Source organism: Mesitornis unicolor, unplaced genomic scaffold (genome assembly GCF_000695765.1).
Source record: "Mesitornis unicolor isolate BGI_N332 unplaced genomic scaffold, ASM69576v1 scaffold4748, whole genome shotgun sequence".
In the NCBI taxonomy this organism is placed as follows: Eukaryota; Metazoa; Chordata; class Aves; order Mesitornithiformes; family Mesitornithidae; genus Mesitornis; species Mesitornis unicolor.
Genome location: NW_010200995.1, coordinates 47,291 through 65,495, shown reverse-complemented (window position 1 = coordinate 65,495; position 18,205 = coordinate 47,291). Strand labels below are relative to the sequence as shown.

Genomic DNA, 18,205 nt, shown 5'->3' with positions numbered 1-18,205 from the left:
TTCTCTTTCCTTCTGGGGAGGGTAGAGGGGTTAATAGAGAGCATCTGGCCAGGATTTAGTGGCCAGTCCAGCCCTAAACCACGACAAGTTGTTCAAAACGTTTGTGAAGTATCATCTTGATACCTTTATTATAATACTTGAAACTCATTTTCATTCCAAAGGTGAAATTAACTCCTTCTATCACAGATCTAACAAGTTTGAAAAGATGGTACAGTTTTGAAAGTATTGCCATAGACATCAACAACTTGGCAGCTTGGTACTAGAAGGAAAAAAAAACAAACCAGCAAACAAACAAACTTCAACCCTCCAAATTTTAACCCATACCTCTGCTGCTACTTCCCAGTCTGGTCGGCCGTCACTGTCTTTCAGTTCAACATATGGTTTATCATGAACTCTGTTCAAATCTTCATGAAGACCATCCAAAAGAAAAGCCAGAAGCTCCTGTGAGTCTTGCTGTTGAAAGCCATTAAATCTTGGAGCATATTTTGCTATTGTCCACTAGAAAAAAAAGACAGAAAGTTATTTAACATCACGCAGCAAAAGTTGTAACAATAAATAAAAATACTGTAGACAAGATGCATGCTGTCAATGAGTGCAAATTCAACTGAGCTAAAGCTAAGCCCCTATTCTTTCAGAACAAAAGCCCTTTCATAGTAAGGGCTATGAAAGCCATATGTCATAGCACAACCTCTGACTCATATCAGGTAACTCCTTTGACCTTACAGCCACTGAACCACTATTATATTCTGCAGAAAGCTGCCCAAGTCCTAAGCACCAGAACTGATGCAACCTGGCCTTCTCCAGATGTGCATCTTGGCCCTGCAAAGCCCTTTTCTGAACACCTCCCTTATGTTCCTTTCAGGCAAGAAAGCAAACCCTGTGAAATATTTGCCCAGGTTTCCCTCCCTTTCTCTATGGGAGACACTGATTTGAGTCCCAGAAGCACTACGATACAAGTAACATCAGGAAAAAGTGCACTAAAAGACTTCTGCTATTCAAAGACATTTTTGCTTTCCACCTTTAAACAGCACACAGACCTACCCGCAGCTTTAAGGGTGCTATATTCTTCTGAGTTCCACTCCACAACTCCTGAACCAAATCCCCGTAGCACTTGGCCATGTGTCCTTTCATTCCTATTGGATTTGTCCTAGAAATCATAAAGTAATTAATACCATACTGAAATTTAAACAAAGTTCAAGCACGGAGGTAAACGCAGAAGTGCAAAGGCTTCTTGCTGAACTGTTTTAACTCTCTCAGAAACAGAAGAGGTTATACTTTCACATATCTAACCTAGTATCTGCTACACAGCTGATGGTTGAGAACACTGAACTTCAAAGGATTTATTCATACTGTCTGCTTCTGAAAGCTGAAACTCATTTTAAAGAAACGTTACAGCATCTAAAATGCCAATCGTCTCAAACAGAAAATTACCTGTTAAGTTCATAAAGATGTCTTCCTGAGATGAAATACCGTGTTAGAGGTTGTGTATTACTGACACACTGGATACTGGAGTTCATGAAGCATGTGTTACCCAGATTGCTTAATCCAGTAGCACCCTTTTCAGTGGGAACTGAGAAAAAGAAAAACGTAATTATGTCATTTGTACAGATGTGGAAAAATTCAGAATGCTATGAAGTGAAGTTAAGAATATGACCTTTTCACAGTAACCAATTCAATTTGACCTGCTCCCAACTACAAGATTACAGCTAGCATCTCAACTCTACTTAACAGAAACAGAAGTATTTTGTTGGATCTGACCCACCACAGACATCAGTACAACCCATATAAACTACTTCTTGGTAAATAATTACGGTACTGAAACTTCTGGATTGTTAAAATCTTAACTATTCCTTACCTTGAAAAAATCCAAGATAATAAACAGAAAACCAGAATTTGCTATGTACCATTTGCTACTGCTGCATCTGCACATTTACAGATTTAACTATTTATACATCCAGCTCTCCCATATTTCCAGCATCTAAGCTACAGAATCACAGAATATCAGGAGTTGGAAGGGACCTGGAAAGCTCATCCAGTCCAACCCCCCTGCCAGAGCAGGATCACCAGACCAGGTCACACAGGAACACGTCCAGGCGGGTTTTGAATGTCTCCAGAGAAGGAGACTCCACAACCTCTCTGGGCAGCCTGTTCAGTGCTCCATAACCCTTACAGTGAAGAAGTTTTTCCTTATGTTCAGGTTGAACCTCCTATGCTCCAGCTTGCACCCATTGTCCTTTGTCCTGTCATTGGCTGTCACTGAGAAGAGCCTGGCTCCTTCCTCCTGACACTCGCCCTTTACAAATTTATAAACATGAATGAGGTCACCCCTCAGTCTCCTCTGCTCCAAGCTAAAGAGACCCAGCTCCCTCAGCCGCTCCTCATAAGGGAGATGCTCCACTCCCTCCATCATCTTTGTGGCTCTGTGCTGGACTCTTTCAAGCAGTTCCTGTCCTTCTTGAACTGAGGGGCCAGAACTGAACACAATATTGCAGATGCAGTCTCACCAGGGCAGAGTAGAGGGGAAGGAGAACCTCTCTGACCTACAACCAATCCTTCTGATACACCCCAGGATGCCATTGGCATTCTTGACCGCAAGGGCACATTGCTGGCTCATGGTCATCCTGCTGGCCACCAACACCCCCAGGTCCTTTTCTGCCTGGCAGCTTAGTTAATAAAGTTAATAAATAGGTAATAAAACATAGAGAACAAGGAAAGCAGCACAGGTATAAAAGACCCCTACTAATGTTAATAGCACTTGTTAGTCTCTGGGATTTTTCTTCTCACAATTCAACTGCTGTGCTGATACACTTACCTTTATGTCTGTCTATTTTACTGCTGTTTGCTATAAAAGACATCTCTTCTGGCCAGCTCATGTCTTTGTTTCGAACTAGAAAGAGATATAGTATAAGGACTTTTAAAAATGGTTTGTTACATACTTCAGAGAGCTTATACAGCTGTTTAACTACAATTTTACAATATTTAATTGAGATTACTAATTTGCTTATTCTTAATTATTATTTTAGCTAGTTTTCATTTCAATGTTTCCAATAATTATTGGAAATCTCTATTATGCTGGCATCATTCCAACCATGCCAGTAACATCTTAGAAAGCAGCTTTGAGATTTCTTTCCTGTTGGTTAACAAATTTTACAGTACTTATTCTAATAATAAGAGCCCCCCTAGATCTGAACAAATCTGTTTACTTCATAAGCTCTCACTAATATTATGTTCACAATGGACATAAATTGAAACAAGAAAAGTTGAGACTGTTTGCGGTGTCTTTTCATCACAACAAGAGTCAGTAAAGCAGCCCGGTCCAAACGTGTTCGGTTCTCTCCAGATGTGAAGACAAAAGCAGCTTCCAAGGAAAATCTTACAAATGAACCTGACATGGACTGAAACACGTGGTTTTCTTCACATTTTGCTGTGTAAGAACACGTTCGTGCAAGTTTCATAACCTGAACTCTTGTAAAATTAGTGAAATTAGTGAAAGAAAAATCAGACAACGAAAAAGCTTCAGACAGCTCACCCCGCTTTTGCTAAATCTCTGGTATCTTAGTTATTACTGTAGGGGTAGTGGATTATTTGAAGCTTTGGTATTTCTTCCTGTATTTCTTTCAATACATACATATATAGACAGACATTTACTTATACATGCTCTTCCTTCTCAAAATAAAATATTTGGGCAGTAGACATACACATTTGCATGGATTGGGCAATTACAGAAACAGGCACTACATACATTTATTAACCACATATATACACTCATATAAAACTATTCATTTTTAGTACATAAACCAATTATAGGCGATTTTTATACCTTCTATTACTAAATGCTGCTCATCTTGGATTTTAAGGTACTCTAGTCTGTGATCTTCATCATCCAGCAAAGTAAGATAGTTCTGCAGGAGAAAAAATACTTCATATAGTTATTCTAGATTTAAAATTATCTGAGGATATTTTAATCTCGAAGCAATGAAATTAAAACAACATTAACACTTTCTTCACAAAAATGAGAGCACGAGTTTCCTACCTGTTAATTAAATACAACAGTTCACTGATCTCCAGAAGCATCTAGTTCAATGCTTTAATTTTACGTGGTATCTCTTTAGAATGAGAGAATTACATGCACTTAATGATTTAGAGGAATATCTTCTGCTTGTTCATTGTGATTTGTTCACATACACATTTGAAAAAGATCCTGGATGACTGCTGGCTTCTGTGCCAACAGAAGCCTACAGCATAATGTGTGTCAATGAAAGAACACATTTTTATTTCCATTTAAAACAGTTTCTATGAAACCAAATATCAAGCCTTTTAATAGATCAACCAACAGCTAATTTTTAAATATATCACAAGATAATTTATTCTCTATCAGGCTCCTAGCAAAACAAAAGATAAGTTTTCTGGGTCATTAACAGCAACATTGAAATTTCACTGCCTGGAGTGCACAAAAAACTCTAGAAAGTGGCAAGAGTTTTCCAATGTGGGCACTAAACTGCAAAGGAAACCTACGGCCACTATTTTTTCCTTCTGTGCATGTGTATTTAATAGTTTCATTAAAGAATAAGATAGACAGTATCAAATAGCTGATTAAACAAAAGGAACAAGACCGACATTACCTCACTATTGTACAACCAGAGGCGCATATCTTCTTCTTTTATACGTAGCCTCTGGGAGAGATATTCGTGTATCTCTTTAATTGTCTGCATTCGACTGAAGCAGCCGGTGTAAGCCAAGACTCTTTTTAAAGGAGCATTCGGTGAAGGTACATTCCCTGGATTTACAATTGTAAGAAAAGGGCAAAAGATAACGTATATACCCATAGGACAACTGAAATCAGATCAGTAATAACTTACGGACTACACATACTACAAGTACTTTTTGTGGAAAAGCAGCACACGGTTCTACTCCTTTTGTTTATGGATAAAATAACGAGTTAGATGGAAAGCTGGTTGTTACTAACCCGCTGGGACAACAAACTTCCCATCACAAAGCAGATACATTTACCTCTCTTCTTACCAAAACCTATTAGGAAATTGCTCCCCTAAGACTCTCATAGGAAATAAGCAATGTAAAAGAAGTTTTAAAAGACTTTCTTATTTTTCATTTTGAAGGCAAAGCATCAGAGACAATGGTAATCTTCAAAATAAAGGACTTGAAATTTTCTTGAGAATTTTCTTTTTGAGAGCGCACCGTACGTAAAAAATAAGCTCAAGAATACCAGTCTGACTATTCTGAGAAGTAGCATGACTTTGCTTCAGCTCTTGTATGGAGATGAATGCTGATCTGTGAAGATGAAATCAGCCTGGCAGTTTCACAAGAAAAGTATTCTTAATAACCAAATTCCTCAAAACATATTTTATGAAGACACCTAGGATTTTCACCGGAGTTTCTCAACAATCTCATTTTTGCAACACAAATTAATTCCATCTGTCAAGATTGCTGTTGCTTTCTGTAATACAAGCTCATCTTTAAATAAAATATTTGCACAAGCTCAGTTTTAGGAGATGACACCAGCTTTACATGCGTTATTTTTTTGAGCTTCTTTAGTTTAAACTTAGGAAGTTCCCCACTCCTCACAGAGACAGAGCTGTAACACACTCAAGAAAAGCCAAACCCAAGTGGGCAACTGCATAGCTTCAGTAACCAGAGAAGTGACACTGTCCTACTTTCACCATCAAAGATTAAAATAAAATGAACAGTACCACACAAAAACATACAAGATTACATGCAATTTGACAAGAAACTGAGACTATATTGTGATCATCTTATAAGTCAGCAAAGCATCAGTTTTGTTTCAGTATATCAAGCAAAGTACTCATTTATTATTAATTTTTTTAAGAAACACAAAAAAGCATTTTCTGAGATTAGGGATCAGAGGATTAGTTGTAAGATTACAGCAAGAAAGCATATTTGAAAACTCAAAAAGATTAATAACTGATTTGACAAATGAATTAGTGCAGAGCAAAGTAATTCCAAATCAAGATCAAATTTGGTACATCAGAAGATTCTCTTTATGTGAATTTGTGCGTTTTAGGATGTTCAAACAGAGCAGTTTTCATTTTATTAGGTCAAGTAGGAAGAATGAATTTGGGTAGCAGGCAGTTTCTGGAGCAGAACTTGCTCAAGCAGGCAGCCACTATCTCCACGTTGAGGTTGAGATTCTACCAAAGCAGTGAAAAATTGAGCATCTGCATGAGGTTTTTAAACACAGGCTAACACTAATGAAGCTAAAGGATTTAATTTTCAGTAGTCAGGTGAGCCCCTTTCTGGACACGTTACTGTGGACGCATGTGTGTATCCAGATGCACGCACATGTGAACATGAGGTATTTCTTCAAACCTACTGTGCAAGTCAAGTATGCAACTGCGCATACAAACCAATCCTGCACCACTTGTCAGCTGAAATGTCGAGCTGCAATCTGAAGATTATTCTTACACCCCATTACTGATGCAAGCTTTTGGTGAGCATTACCACCGCAATTATGTACATGTATTTTATTTTATGTTTATGCTTTCTACTGTATTGTCTTTCTGAACTGCATCAAATAATAGCCTTCATATTAAATATTAATTAAGTATTAAATATTTTTGGGCATTACAGTTTGGCCGCCCAAATAACTCAGAACCAGTCGGCTGAACAAAGATGTTTATTATACTCCTGTAGTATCAGATACACACACCCTGCAATGCACAGGTGCATCTATTCTATGGCTACAAAATTAACTCCCAACAGGGATAATCAGATCCACCTTTCTGCGCTGTTCAGTTTACGTGGTGCTCATTGCTCATTTTCCACCCATCTATTTGCAGCAACTACACAACTTAACTGACTTCACTGCAAACGCTCCCTCGTGCCTCTTCCTTTCAAGAGGAGATAGCAGGAAAGCCTTTCAATCTTTACCAACGCTGATTGCGCCTCACAGTTGATTAGCTGGTGCACAAGCCCAGTGGCAGCAAGCTCCTACAGCTGTGGCTCTTGCTTGCTTAGAAACTGCACACGGCAATTCTTGCTGCAGTCTTAAGTTACCTCTAGGCAAATGCTGAGGAAACATTCTCAGGCTCATCATACCCATATTCACCCAGATGTTGGACTGCTGCGTTCGCGTGGCAGGCTGCTGTCTCAGGAAGAGCAGGTAGCGAGGAAATAACTCCAGTTCAGCCACGTTTGTTTTGCTGTTTTTGATCACCTAGGAAAGAAGTTTAAAACACATTCTAGAGATTTCTGATGCAAACGTGTAGGAAATTCCAACAGAAACAGGAAGCAATGATTAAAGCAGATGGTTAAAAAAAATAAACTATGTTTTACTAGGAGATGAGAAATCCTCTGAACTTCTTATGGGGTCTTAGGCAAATATGCACAGGAATAACAATTTTCTGATTTCTAAGCACTTTTGGAAGCCTATTAGTTGCAGACTGTCAAAAGCAAACACCATATTTAGCGCAGCATAGCTTCCTGTACCACACCATGGAAAGAATATATTTATAATTCCTGAAATAAGTGAATTTACAATGAACCTCAATAATGTAGTCAGCGTACACTTCAGTAAAAGTTTCATAACTGATGAAAAAACTCATGCATGCTCAATAAGACATCTGTCCTGAACTTTTTGAACTATAGGACTGAATTAAAACTCTCATATTGTAAGAACAGACCGAAACTTACTTTTGTTGCGTTTTGATATGCTGACAGAAAAAGCTGAAATTATCCCAGAACATGACGTGCAGCTTTTCAGTCACCACTCCTACAAACATTTTGCTACCTAGATCTGCCTAAACATAGACACACACAATGGCAGGAATGTTCACTACTTTTGTGACTACGCGAAGCAGAAGAAAACACTCAGCTTACGTTGTGAGAAGCAATATAACACACTGAAGTACCGTGGTATTAAACTTCAGTTACAGCAGTAACAACAGTGATGACATTTTTTGGAAAGAAAAAACATAACGGTCCCTGCTGCGGGGTAGGAGACTGGGACTGTAAGTGCCTGCATACATGGCTGCAAGTAATCAAATGGTCTCAAGAATTCAAGTGTTCAAATAACTACGTGTCAAAATACTCCTTCATTATGGACTGAAAAGCTAAAGTTTATACATACATAATTTATATTCTTTTGCAGACAGGAGACCCAAACTAAAATTCTCTCATTCTGAATAAAAATCTCTTTTCTAATGACCCTGCCGCAAAAATCACCAGTACATAAGTTTGTGCTGTGCAGAAAGAGACGTGGCCTTTTCTGGATCATGAAAGGTGTTTGTTTCCATGGAGAACGTGTGGGAGGAGGGGAACAGAAGACAGTGATTTTTCACTGTAAAATAATTGCCAGTACTCCAGCTAACAGACCAAATAGTCCAAAATCATACAGCTAATTCCCTCCCATTTCTAACATCAAGTATTTGTGACACCAACCACCCAATCTTTATTGCTACAATAAAAACTAAAAGCCCCTCACTTTCTTTTTTAAAGTGTAGCTCCTGTAAGAGTTTACCTGACGCAGAATAAACCAACCACCATATGGAATAAATACTCAACAAAGCCTAAACAAAGTTTTCAATGCCTCTAAGTGAACAGACCAAATTATTTCAATTTTTCTTGCCTCTGACATCAGCCTACTTTTTAAAAAATTCTGTATTAGTAATTCAAGGCATGTCAGCTTTAGCTCCAAATGATGACGACTTGTTAATTGTTTTGCAATATTACACACAGAGAAACATAGATAGCTCAATAAACTGTGAGGACATTATTTGATTCAACAGTGGCTCTTGCTATGCAATTACTGCTTCTCTTTCAAAAATACAGTTGCTGTTTTACTTACTAGACTAATTATTCCTAATATTATTCTTCCTAATATTATTCCTTTGACTAAGTCCACTTAGTCAGATTCGTTTACTATATTGCACTCTCACATTTGAAAATAATATTCTGCAATGCATTCTGCACTGTACCCCAAATTAGTTTTTAATTAAAAATAATGCAGCTTTACTACAGAAAATACTAGCATTAGTTACAAAAAGTCAAGTTCAGTTCTTCAAGGTTTCTTTTCCTTTTATTTTTTTTAACAAAACTTTTAGCCAAACGAGTACAAATACCACCTTGTCTTTGACAGGCTCTTGCTAATTATTTAATCTTATTGCAAGGACTTAAGTGACTACAGGCAATTAAATAACTGTTGATATAAAAATGCAGTATCACCAGTTTGTAAATATTTCTTTAATTACACAATGGAAGCACTTATGTTAACTGTAAAACTATTTCACATTTTTTTTTGGTGATTCACTGGCTTTTGTGCTTACTGTCAAATGTAAGAAATGTGAAAATTCACTGCGTATTAATTATTTGTTGACAAATCAGTACTCCCTAAGTTTGAAAAAGCATTACTGATTTTACACAGAAGAATGAAAATGATCACTACTTGCCTTGCCAGTTACTCATTAATAAAATAAAGGCAATTACCATAATAGTAGAAGAAGAATGACACAAAAGAACTATTTGTTTTGAAAATATTATCTTCCCAAAATAGCAGTTGGTATTCACATGGCCTTGATACATAATACTTGCAACAAAAATCAAAACTGAAGAATTCAAAGAATAGCCTGGCTGGACAAGTGCACCAGGTGAGGCTACTGGTCTTTGCCTGTAGCACTGCACATAGTTAACCAGCATCAGGCTGATCCAGCCTTAGACAGTACATCCTTACTCACTTTTGGCATCTATTTCATAGAATCACTGTTTCTTGAGGAACTGCTTATCATAGAATCACAGAATGTGTTGGGTTGGAAGGGACCTTTAAAGCTCATCCAGTCCAACCCTGCAGTGAGCAGGGACACTGGTACCAGCTCAGGGTGCTCAGACCGCATCAAGCCTGACCTTGAGTATCTCCAGGGATGAGGCCTGCACCACCTCTCTGGGCAACCTGTGCCACTGATCTACCACCCTCACATTGAAGAACTTTTTCCTAATATCCAACCTAAATCTACCATTTTCTAGATTAAAACCATTACCCCGCATCCATATGCTTTAAGCAAATGCTTTATTGAAAAATCTTTGACTAGAAGCCGAGCAATTTAAGTCCAGTCTGTGCAGTGCTCAAAAGCTGGTATGCTCATATGCAAATTCTTTTTTAGCTATACCTACTCCTATTGCTTTTTAGATCACCAAATCTTGTGCACTGTGTTTTCTTTGACACTGAACTTGAAGGATGGCAACTGTTACCTTCCCCTCAATGAAATTGTAAGAGAAAAGAAATGCATTTGCAAAGCTGCAGGTGTCCCAGTTTTAACTGTATTGCTTTTGCAGACCAGCTGAAAACTTGTCTTACCCTTTTAAAGATGAGTGATTTGATGCCAAGTCTTTTAAACTGATCTCAAGTTTACTTTTGTCTGCTTTAGCAATCATGATCAGGTGAGCAGCATTTCTGCCCTGCTGCAGTATCACCTGGGACTTGTGCTCCTGGTAAATATCCATAACTTTCTATCCATGTCCATTTCTGAGACTCTTTTTTCCCAGCTTGCTCTTCAAAACTTTTCATTTAGACTACCCAATTTGGATGAAGTGGGAGTTTACCATAAAAATTACCTTGTGTAACTGGCAGAGGCTTGGACACATTAGGTTGTTTCTATTATCTCCGTGGTTATGGCAAGTAAACAGTGTCTATATTGAGAACTTACCGGCCTGGGCAAGGACAGATTTGCTCCATACCAATGGTAAAGTGCTCTCCAGACTGGTTCTGGGACCATTACGTAGTCCTTTCCTTCAACCAACTGTGGGGATCGCTTTAATCTTCCACCTTCCATTGTTAATGATGCAGCCTTTAAACAAAAAAGAATTGTGTCAAAACTCAAATGGGAAAAATAGTATAGAGCTACAGTGACTTTAGTTCATGAACACAGAACATTTTAATCATTAGTTTCACTACTTACTATTTCTCTAAATGGCTGTTCAATACAGAAAGTACACTACCTTTCTCTCTGGTATCACCTACTCTGACAACTTTAGATACTGCACAGAGGAATCTAACACAACGGTGCTGGTCTGCGTTTTGCATGAATACTGGAAAAACTGTCAGTTTAGTTCCACTGTTTAGTTTACTATTTTCTTTTATAACGTAATAGCAATAAACTCTTATATTTAGATTTAAAACACTGAAGCAATGTGTTTAATTATTAAAATATTTTATAGTTAATGCTGAAAGGTGTGTTTTCACAAATGCCTTTTTCATTCCTAAGTTTTGTGAAGATGTTTAAGAACACCTTGAATGGTTTTTTTCCTCACAGAACACTCAATAGCAGCCTCAGTAGTAGAAGAAAATTTTTTCCTCTTAAAGTAAGAGCAAGAAACCCAAACTTTGTTGTATGACAAAGCAGTGTTAATTTAGAATTAAGCAACTACCTGAAAAAAAACCAGCACCACACAAAAAACTGTGATAAAAGTACACTAAAAGATACTTTTCCTGTGTTCATGTGACTCAGATGCATTTACCTTCACTGGTTCTTGTGTTACCAGGGGTTGGTTATCAATAGCTCCTGGTTTCTGAGGATTAAGTTGTAGTAACGCATTCCCATTGGTTCCAAGGAAACACTGGTTATTATTGTCCGAAGAATTATGCTGCCTAGCAAAACAGACATCAGTGCCTGGTGTGCCAGGGTAAAGAGTATCTGCAACAGAAAACAAGAAAAAACCCCCAAACCTCTTTATTTCAGTTCATGAGTCCATAACATAAATACATCAGTCAAACTGTTGGATCCTTGTTTGTCTGGTTGTTTTTAAAAAGGCTGTTGAAGCCCGCTATCCTTCCATACTTGAGGAAAACATGCACCCGTTCCAAAACACAGTGACAAATAAACTAGAACTAGAGATCAAGAAGTGGAAAGGCAAGATCCAAACAGCAAAGCAGGTACTTATACAAATACCGGTTTGAAAACAGCCTGACTAGGTTTGTGTGAGCAAATGTGTGTGGCATTTTTGGCACTTGCTTGTTGTCAGGATGTTCAAATATCAAACTCTTGAAAATCTTACATACAAAACTGTATAGATATGCAAATAATGCCTTATTTTTATTTTTTCCTCTTGAAACAGCAAATGTTTTTATGTTTATGTTCTATTCCTACAGAACCTCCTTTTGTTATGCAGAACACTACATCTAAATTTCAGGTTAAAAAAGAAAGTACTTTTAAACTAAAATTTGTCTCCCTTCCTGCCCTTCTTCTATCTCCTCCAACCCCTCCAGAAAAATTATGGTAGTAATTTAACTACTTTAAACTGAAGTTAAAATTTTAAGATACAGATTTTAAAGCACCAGATGCAACATTCAGCTGTCTTACAAGAAAAAAACCAGCACTGCCTTAAAATCTCACCAGGACTGACTGAAAATCATCACTGAAATCTCTTCTTCTTTCACAAAGAAAATGCTCCTAGAATGCACAAACTCACTGAACTCATCATATGCTGTGTAAAACTGTACATATGCTTCTCCTAATTTTTTTTTTCTGTTTCTTTCCTTATAGTATCTGAGGTCATCTCATTGCAAGACATTGTACAATGCCAACTAGGTATGCACGCTAGAAACAACTTACTGTGAAGAGGAAAAGAAAAAAAACTGCACTCAGAAAATAAATTATAGGACAAAAACTATCTTGAAACAATTCTGGAAACTGATCATGACATAAAAGATGAACTGCTGTTTAAACAAGGCTTTTTCTTGTTTATCCACCAAAGATAGAAAATCCCAGCAATTCACCGCCGTCCATGCGTAGGCCACTTCTGCAATCTAAACCGTGTTAGCTTTTCGCCTGGAGGAATCCATGCAGTATCTAGTTTTCTCAAAACCTGTTCTAAATTAAACCTCCGAGGAAATAAGATGTTATGCTTACTGCTGCTAGTGGTCTCTGAGGCTTCTGATGCAGTAGAAATATTATCTGAAAACTTTTCTTCTGTGGCACTGAAGTAATTAAGACCTCCCAGTTTGTCTTCTCCCTGTTCTGAAGTACTGGCTGCAGCAGCTACCTGTGAATTCTTACCTCCGCTCAAGACAGATGAAGGCTCTATCACAACAGGGCTTGCGTCCTGAAATTGGTAGGCAATTAGAAAAGTTAACTGTAAGCCAATATCAAAGATATTTAGCATCAGCCAAACCAATCACCAAAATTCACAGCTGTGTGACCACTTCTGCATATCCCAACAAGCTTGACAGAAATAAAATACTTTCTACATCTACTGATGAAAAACCCGCAGAAGCGAACAGCCAAAACTGTTAAACTAATCAAATAAACTCTTCTGCACAATACAAAAAGATAACCATTGTAATCAGACATAATTACAGACTGTAAATATTGGAAGATTTGTCCTTGTTGAATTTCAGATGGTTAAATTAGAACAGTAAGCACAAGAACAAAATAACATTCTTTCCTCAAACCTGCAACATTTTAGTCTTCCCTAACTTAGTTTTAAAACAAAGTTTCTTTGTTTCCTTTGGTAAAACAGCATTGCAGGGCCAAGCTGGCTCACACTTGGGCAAGATAAAGGTGGAGAAAAAAAAATTGCAGCCCTCTAAAAGCATAACTTGCCTGCCCAGTACAGATAAGATGTAATAGGAATCCTACTCAATTCAGAGCACCAGCCACAACAAGAAATGGCAATAAATGAAAAACAAAACCAAAAAACACCACCAAAACAACAAAAAAAAGACCAAAAAAACCCAGATGAAAAAGGGAATAACTGAGCCCTAGAGAGGAAAAAGAAAAAATCCATGCAATGAACAGCACTGTAACAATACTGGAAAAAGGGATATTTTCTGTTTTATACTGTCTCTTATTTATGTCATCACTAAACATAATATTTTGTCAAATAAAAAAACTGTGCAGTAAAGTTGGAAGTATAAAAATAAGATAAAATACATGTTTGGAACTACAGTAATCATGTATAGAGTTTCACAAATTCTGAGTGTTCTTTTTGCTCAAGAGGTGGCAAAGTGACTAATGGCACTGTGCTATTAAGCAGAGGATTAGGTATGAAACCATGTGCGCATCTGAGCATTTATGGTATGACAAGGATCCAATTACCTAGTATTTCAGGCATTGAAGCCATCATTTGTCCATTTCACTGTGCACAAAGAATTACACGGCTACTTAATGCATACATTGCAATTTTCTGAATAGTTTTAGTTATTTGTATTTATAAAACAACTCAAATACTTATATGATTACTTATCACTATATAAAACTCTTTTGAGAAACAATTTATTTCACTTATTCTACGTTCTTGGTTGTGTAACCTGCACAGGTTTATCTCCAACTCAATTAAATTTTATTTAGTATGATTTCTTTTGTAAATCTCATAGTGGTGCTTTAACTTGAATATTTTAATTGGAGGGTATTAAAGAGCACCCTGTAACTATGAGGTTTTAGTAGGACTCTTTTGATCAACATCAGGTACTGGACTACTTTTCATCATTGCTTATAAATCAAATTATACCAATTCCCTCTTTTATTTGTCAAAAAAATGCACAGTGTGTATCTGTGGCCCTAGTAAAGTCAAAACCAAATCAGGTAGCTTTATCATCTAATTGATCAAAAGATTTAAGGGAAGTACTATTGTGAGATTATGTTTTTATTCAAAAAAGTGTTCTGATTTTTTTGAATGAGGAAACAAAGTACAGAAAGTGGTGACAGTTTAATGAAATTATAGTGAAAAGCTCCCTGTGTGACAATGATTCAGCAAAACAATTATTTTCCACTAAGAGACAGGAGATGCTTAATTTCAAGCATTACTGGTTGAGCAGTCATTTGCTCCCCACTCCTTTTTCATCAACACATTCCCAAACACAGATAAATCACTTATTTGATACACGTTGTTGTTATACTTACATATTTGACATATTCTTTCCACTGGTGCCACCATGGCATTGCAATAAGAAACCAGTTGTGCCCTGGCTGAAGGCCATACCTGCTTTCTCTTTCTAACCAGCCTCTGCTCATAAAGAATGAAAAGCAGGAAGTATCAGTTGAAGCAGGGAAGTTAAAGTCCTTCTTTTGAAAAGAATAAAAAGGAATTCTGAAACCTATTTAAGATTCTGAGCAAAAGACACACCTAATAATCTGTCCTTCCTCTTCCGGAGTGGCAGGCCGTAGCCCCAAAACTATATGACACACCTGGAAAAGAAAGTAATTTTTATTAAGACCTACACCACTATGAAACAAGCATTAGGTGAATGAAAGAACAGACATCTCATGGGGCATTTCAGAAAATTCTCTTTAATTACGTAGCAAGATTATCCAAAGTTGAACAGATCACTAAAAAAAGAAGTATTTTGAGCTATGAGATTCACAACGTGTTCCCACTGTTGAGGCAGAAATACCGCAAATGTCAAATGCCCCAAGGTGAACAGAAAATGAATTCTGGCTATTTTCCCGCCTGAAGCACACACTATAGAAGATCACAGTAACTGACATGGATCGGATATACAAGAAGTTAAGATGTCTATATGTACTGGAGAAAGGGAAGGAGGAACTGGGAGAATGCAAACTGCTGGAAGAGGAAAAGCCAAAGGTTTAAAAAAAAAAAACAAAACAACACACAATAAAAGCCCCAAAGAAAACACAAAATGGAAAGGAGAAAATGGGGAGAAGTGGTTATATGAGAGACAGAAAGGAAAACGAGCACATGAAGAGACAGAGGGAGAAGTTTAAAGCAGGCACCACCAAAAATGCCCCCAAAATTACAGAGCATTCTCTGAATGTCTGATGCTTGCTTCCCCCATCTCCCCCCCCCTTTTTTTTCTTTAAACAATTGCAGAAGAAATGGCACTATCCCCTACATGGCGACTCGATTTGGGCAGGGTTTTATTCTGAGTACAGGACAGCAGTCCCAAATGGCCAATATCTGACTCCTCTCCTCTGGTAAAAGCATCCCGGCTCTCCCTGGTGCAGTGAGGTCCTGGCAGGTTCCCCAGGCACAGGCAGCAGCAGGGAGCAAGGGGCGCAGGGGCAGGGGCTCAGCAGGGGCCTTTGTTCCCCTCTGCAGGGAGGGGGCAGCTGTCTCGGCTCCCAGACGGTTTTCAAATTGGTTGCTACTCATAACGTGATTTATAGTCTCCTCCTTATGTCTCTTTTGGGGCTATCAATTTGCATCTCAGCTGGAGATTTCTAATGACTGGTGAGATATCTTATTTAAATTTATATTATAGTGTGAGAGACCATTTCACATTCCAAATAAAACAAAGCCCATTAGCTGCTGGGAAGCAGCAGATTTTCCAGCACACACAACACAGCTGGCTCTGATGTTTCTTTTCAAACTCATGTAATGCTCTGCTAGTATCCGATTCTTCACATAAACTATCCCTGCTGCAAACAAATCAATTTGTTGACAAGCTTTCCGAGGCACTTCACTCAGACTACTCTGCTTTTCTGTCTGAGGATGAGACGCACGAGCTCATGACAGCTCAAATAAATGCCCAGACAAACCAACGGCAGACGCTGTCCCGTGTGAGCATGCTGCTGAGCCTGAGGCATCAGATGAGGGTGCCTCATATGACAAAGTTATCAAAGGAAATAAAAGAAAAAATCTGAAAGGAAAACGGAGCATCTCCATCGGGAGAAAAATACTGTAAATGAGACCTCCAACAAGCAATGTGTAGCAGTGGTGATGTGTAATCATCAAGCCAAATTCATTAAATGTTCGTTCATTCTACTTGAGTGTTGCATAGATATTGTTAGTTCATCGAAATTAAGTTATGATAAGACTACTAATACTAGACAATCCAAAAATAAAGACAGTCCTTCTCGAGAAGGCTGCAATGTAAGCAAAATCTGATGCAATTAGAGACTTTGCAGAACTTTCTGATTTTATTCTTCTCAGCTGTGGTGTAACTGATGGCCTCAGAATGCTCTCTCTCAGTGGTCCTGAAGTTCTTGGAAAAGTCCAGTTCAAATCACAAGTTATAAAGTAGTTTGAGATCACAAACAGGAGAATCAGTAGGATGCTATTCAGGCAGCCTCTCACAACTCTGTTGTTGTTGTTTAAAAGCCACACAGCTTCTCTTGGATGCAATGCTATTCTGCTACCATCTGAACCTGTAACTGAGTTTCACTGGTAAGAGGAGAATGGAGCCTACTGGTTCCCCCAGCCCTCTCTAGAAGAACTGAGGCTGTTGTATGGGGCTGGAGGTGAATACTAAATTAGTGCAAATCTTCAAGGCTCCATTAGAATTATTAAACTCTGAGTATCAGCCTTCCAGAAAATGGATAAGGAACAAACTGCAGCCAGTGAAAATACTCTTGGGGGGTTATTTTCTGGACAACGTGAGCCAGTGCTAAAATACGACTGTTTTAAGGATTTATAAAAATCCAGTTCAAGCTCAATTACAAACGAATTCAGTACACACTTAATCCTCAGCTTCTCAACACAATAGTGATGTGATATGATATCACTGCTTCATTAAGAACGCAATAAAAGGTTCCTTAGACAGCCTCAACACAAAAATTAAAGGGAAAATGGTTGTAAACAGTCAGCAATACCTTTTCTCGCTTCCTGTGCCACTTTCTTGGCAGAGAGTTGCAAGAACAACTGTTTAAGAACACAGCCTTTTCCTAGTGCCAACTGTAACTGCTGATGCACTTGAAATTTCTTTTCATTTCATAAACAGTACACTACGTTCACTAACAAATTACGCTTTGGGCATCTCCATACGTTGAAAAGAATAATAACCAAATAGAAAATCATTCCGTGAAGGTAATGCACAATTGCAAGAACACAAAAGATATTGCCATACACAAAACTGTACCCATGCTAGCACAAACGCTGATGCTGCACTTTGTGGTCACACAAAAAGCTCATGAGTTAATTATTTTCAAGTTTAAATTTTCACTAAACATACCTGAAAAAGAAGATTTAAAAATTCATTGGCAAGTGCACTCTTCACACTCCATATCTGATAGTCCTCCAGAGTGAGGTGTCCGAGCTTAGTTAAAAGGAAGAGAAGGGGAAGGAAAAACCATCAGACCATTAAACTATTTCTATTCAAATGCTCATCAAATGTGCCACACAAGGCATGACATAGCCAGTGAATTGATAAAAATCAGCATCTACCATACTGATACTAAAATCTAATCCACTGAAAGAAGAAAAACCCAGTTTTAGCATAGCATGCAACCTAGAGAACCAAAAAGCTCTGACAGTACAGAGGACAAACTACTCCCAGCACACC

The 18,205-nt window shown here is 37.9% G+C and overlaps 1 protein-coding gene across 1 annotated transcript in view; it reads right to left on the bottom strand.

Annotated features, from left to right (window-relative positions):
* The window catches only part of USP32 (ubiquitin specific peptidase 32), a 57,473-nt gene that overhangs the window by 11,117 nt on the left and 28,151 nt on the right, over positions 1–18,205 (bottom strand). Inside the window, exons 10-22 of the mRNA XM_010189913.1 lie at positions 17,876–17,959; positions 15,091–15,152; positions 14,868–14,970; positions 12,876–13,068; positions 11,485–11,660; positions 10,674–10,814; positions 7,075–7,192; positions 4,623–4,777; positions 3,821–3,902; positions 2,813–2,887; positions 1,432–1,570; positions 1,042–1,147; positions 325–498 (exon numbers count right to left, since the gene is read on the bottom strand). Of these exons, the coding sequence (XP_010188215.1) occupies positions 325–498; positions 1,042–1,147; positions 1,432–1,570; positions 2,813–2,887; positions 3,821–3,902; positions 4,623–4,777; positions 7,075–7,192; positions 10,674–10,814; positions 11,485–11,660; positions 12,876–13,068; positions 14,868–14,970; positions 15,091–15,152; positions 17,876–17,959 (1,608 nt within the window). The remainder of the gene's footprint in view (positions 1–324; positions 499–1,041; positions 1,148–1,431; positions 1,571–2,812; positions 2,888–3,820; positions 3,903–4,622; positions 4,778–7,074; positions 7,193–10,673; positions 10,815–11,484; positions 11,661–12,875; positions 13,069–14,867; positions 14,971–15,090; positions 15,153–17,875; positions 17,960–18,205) is intronic.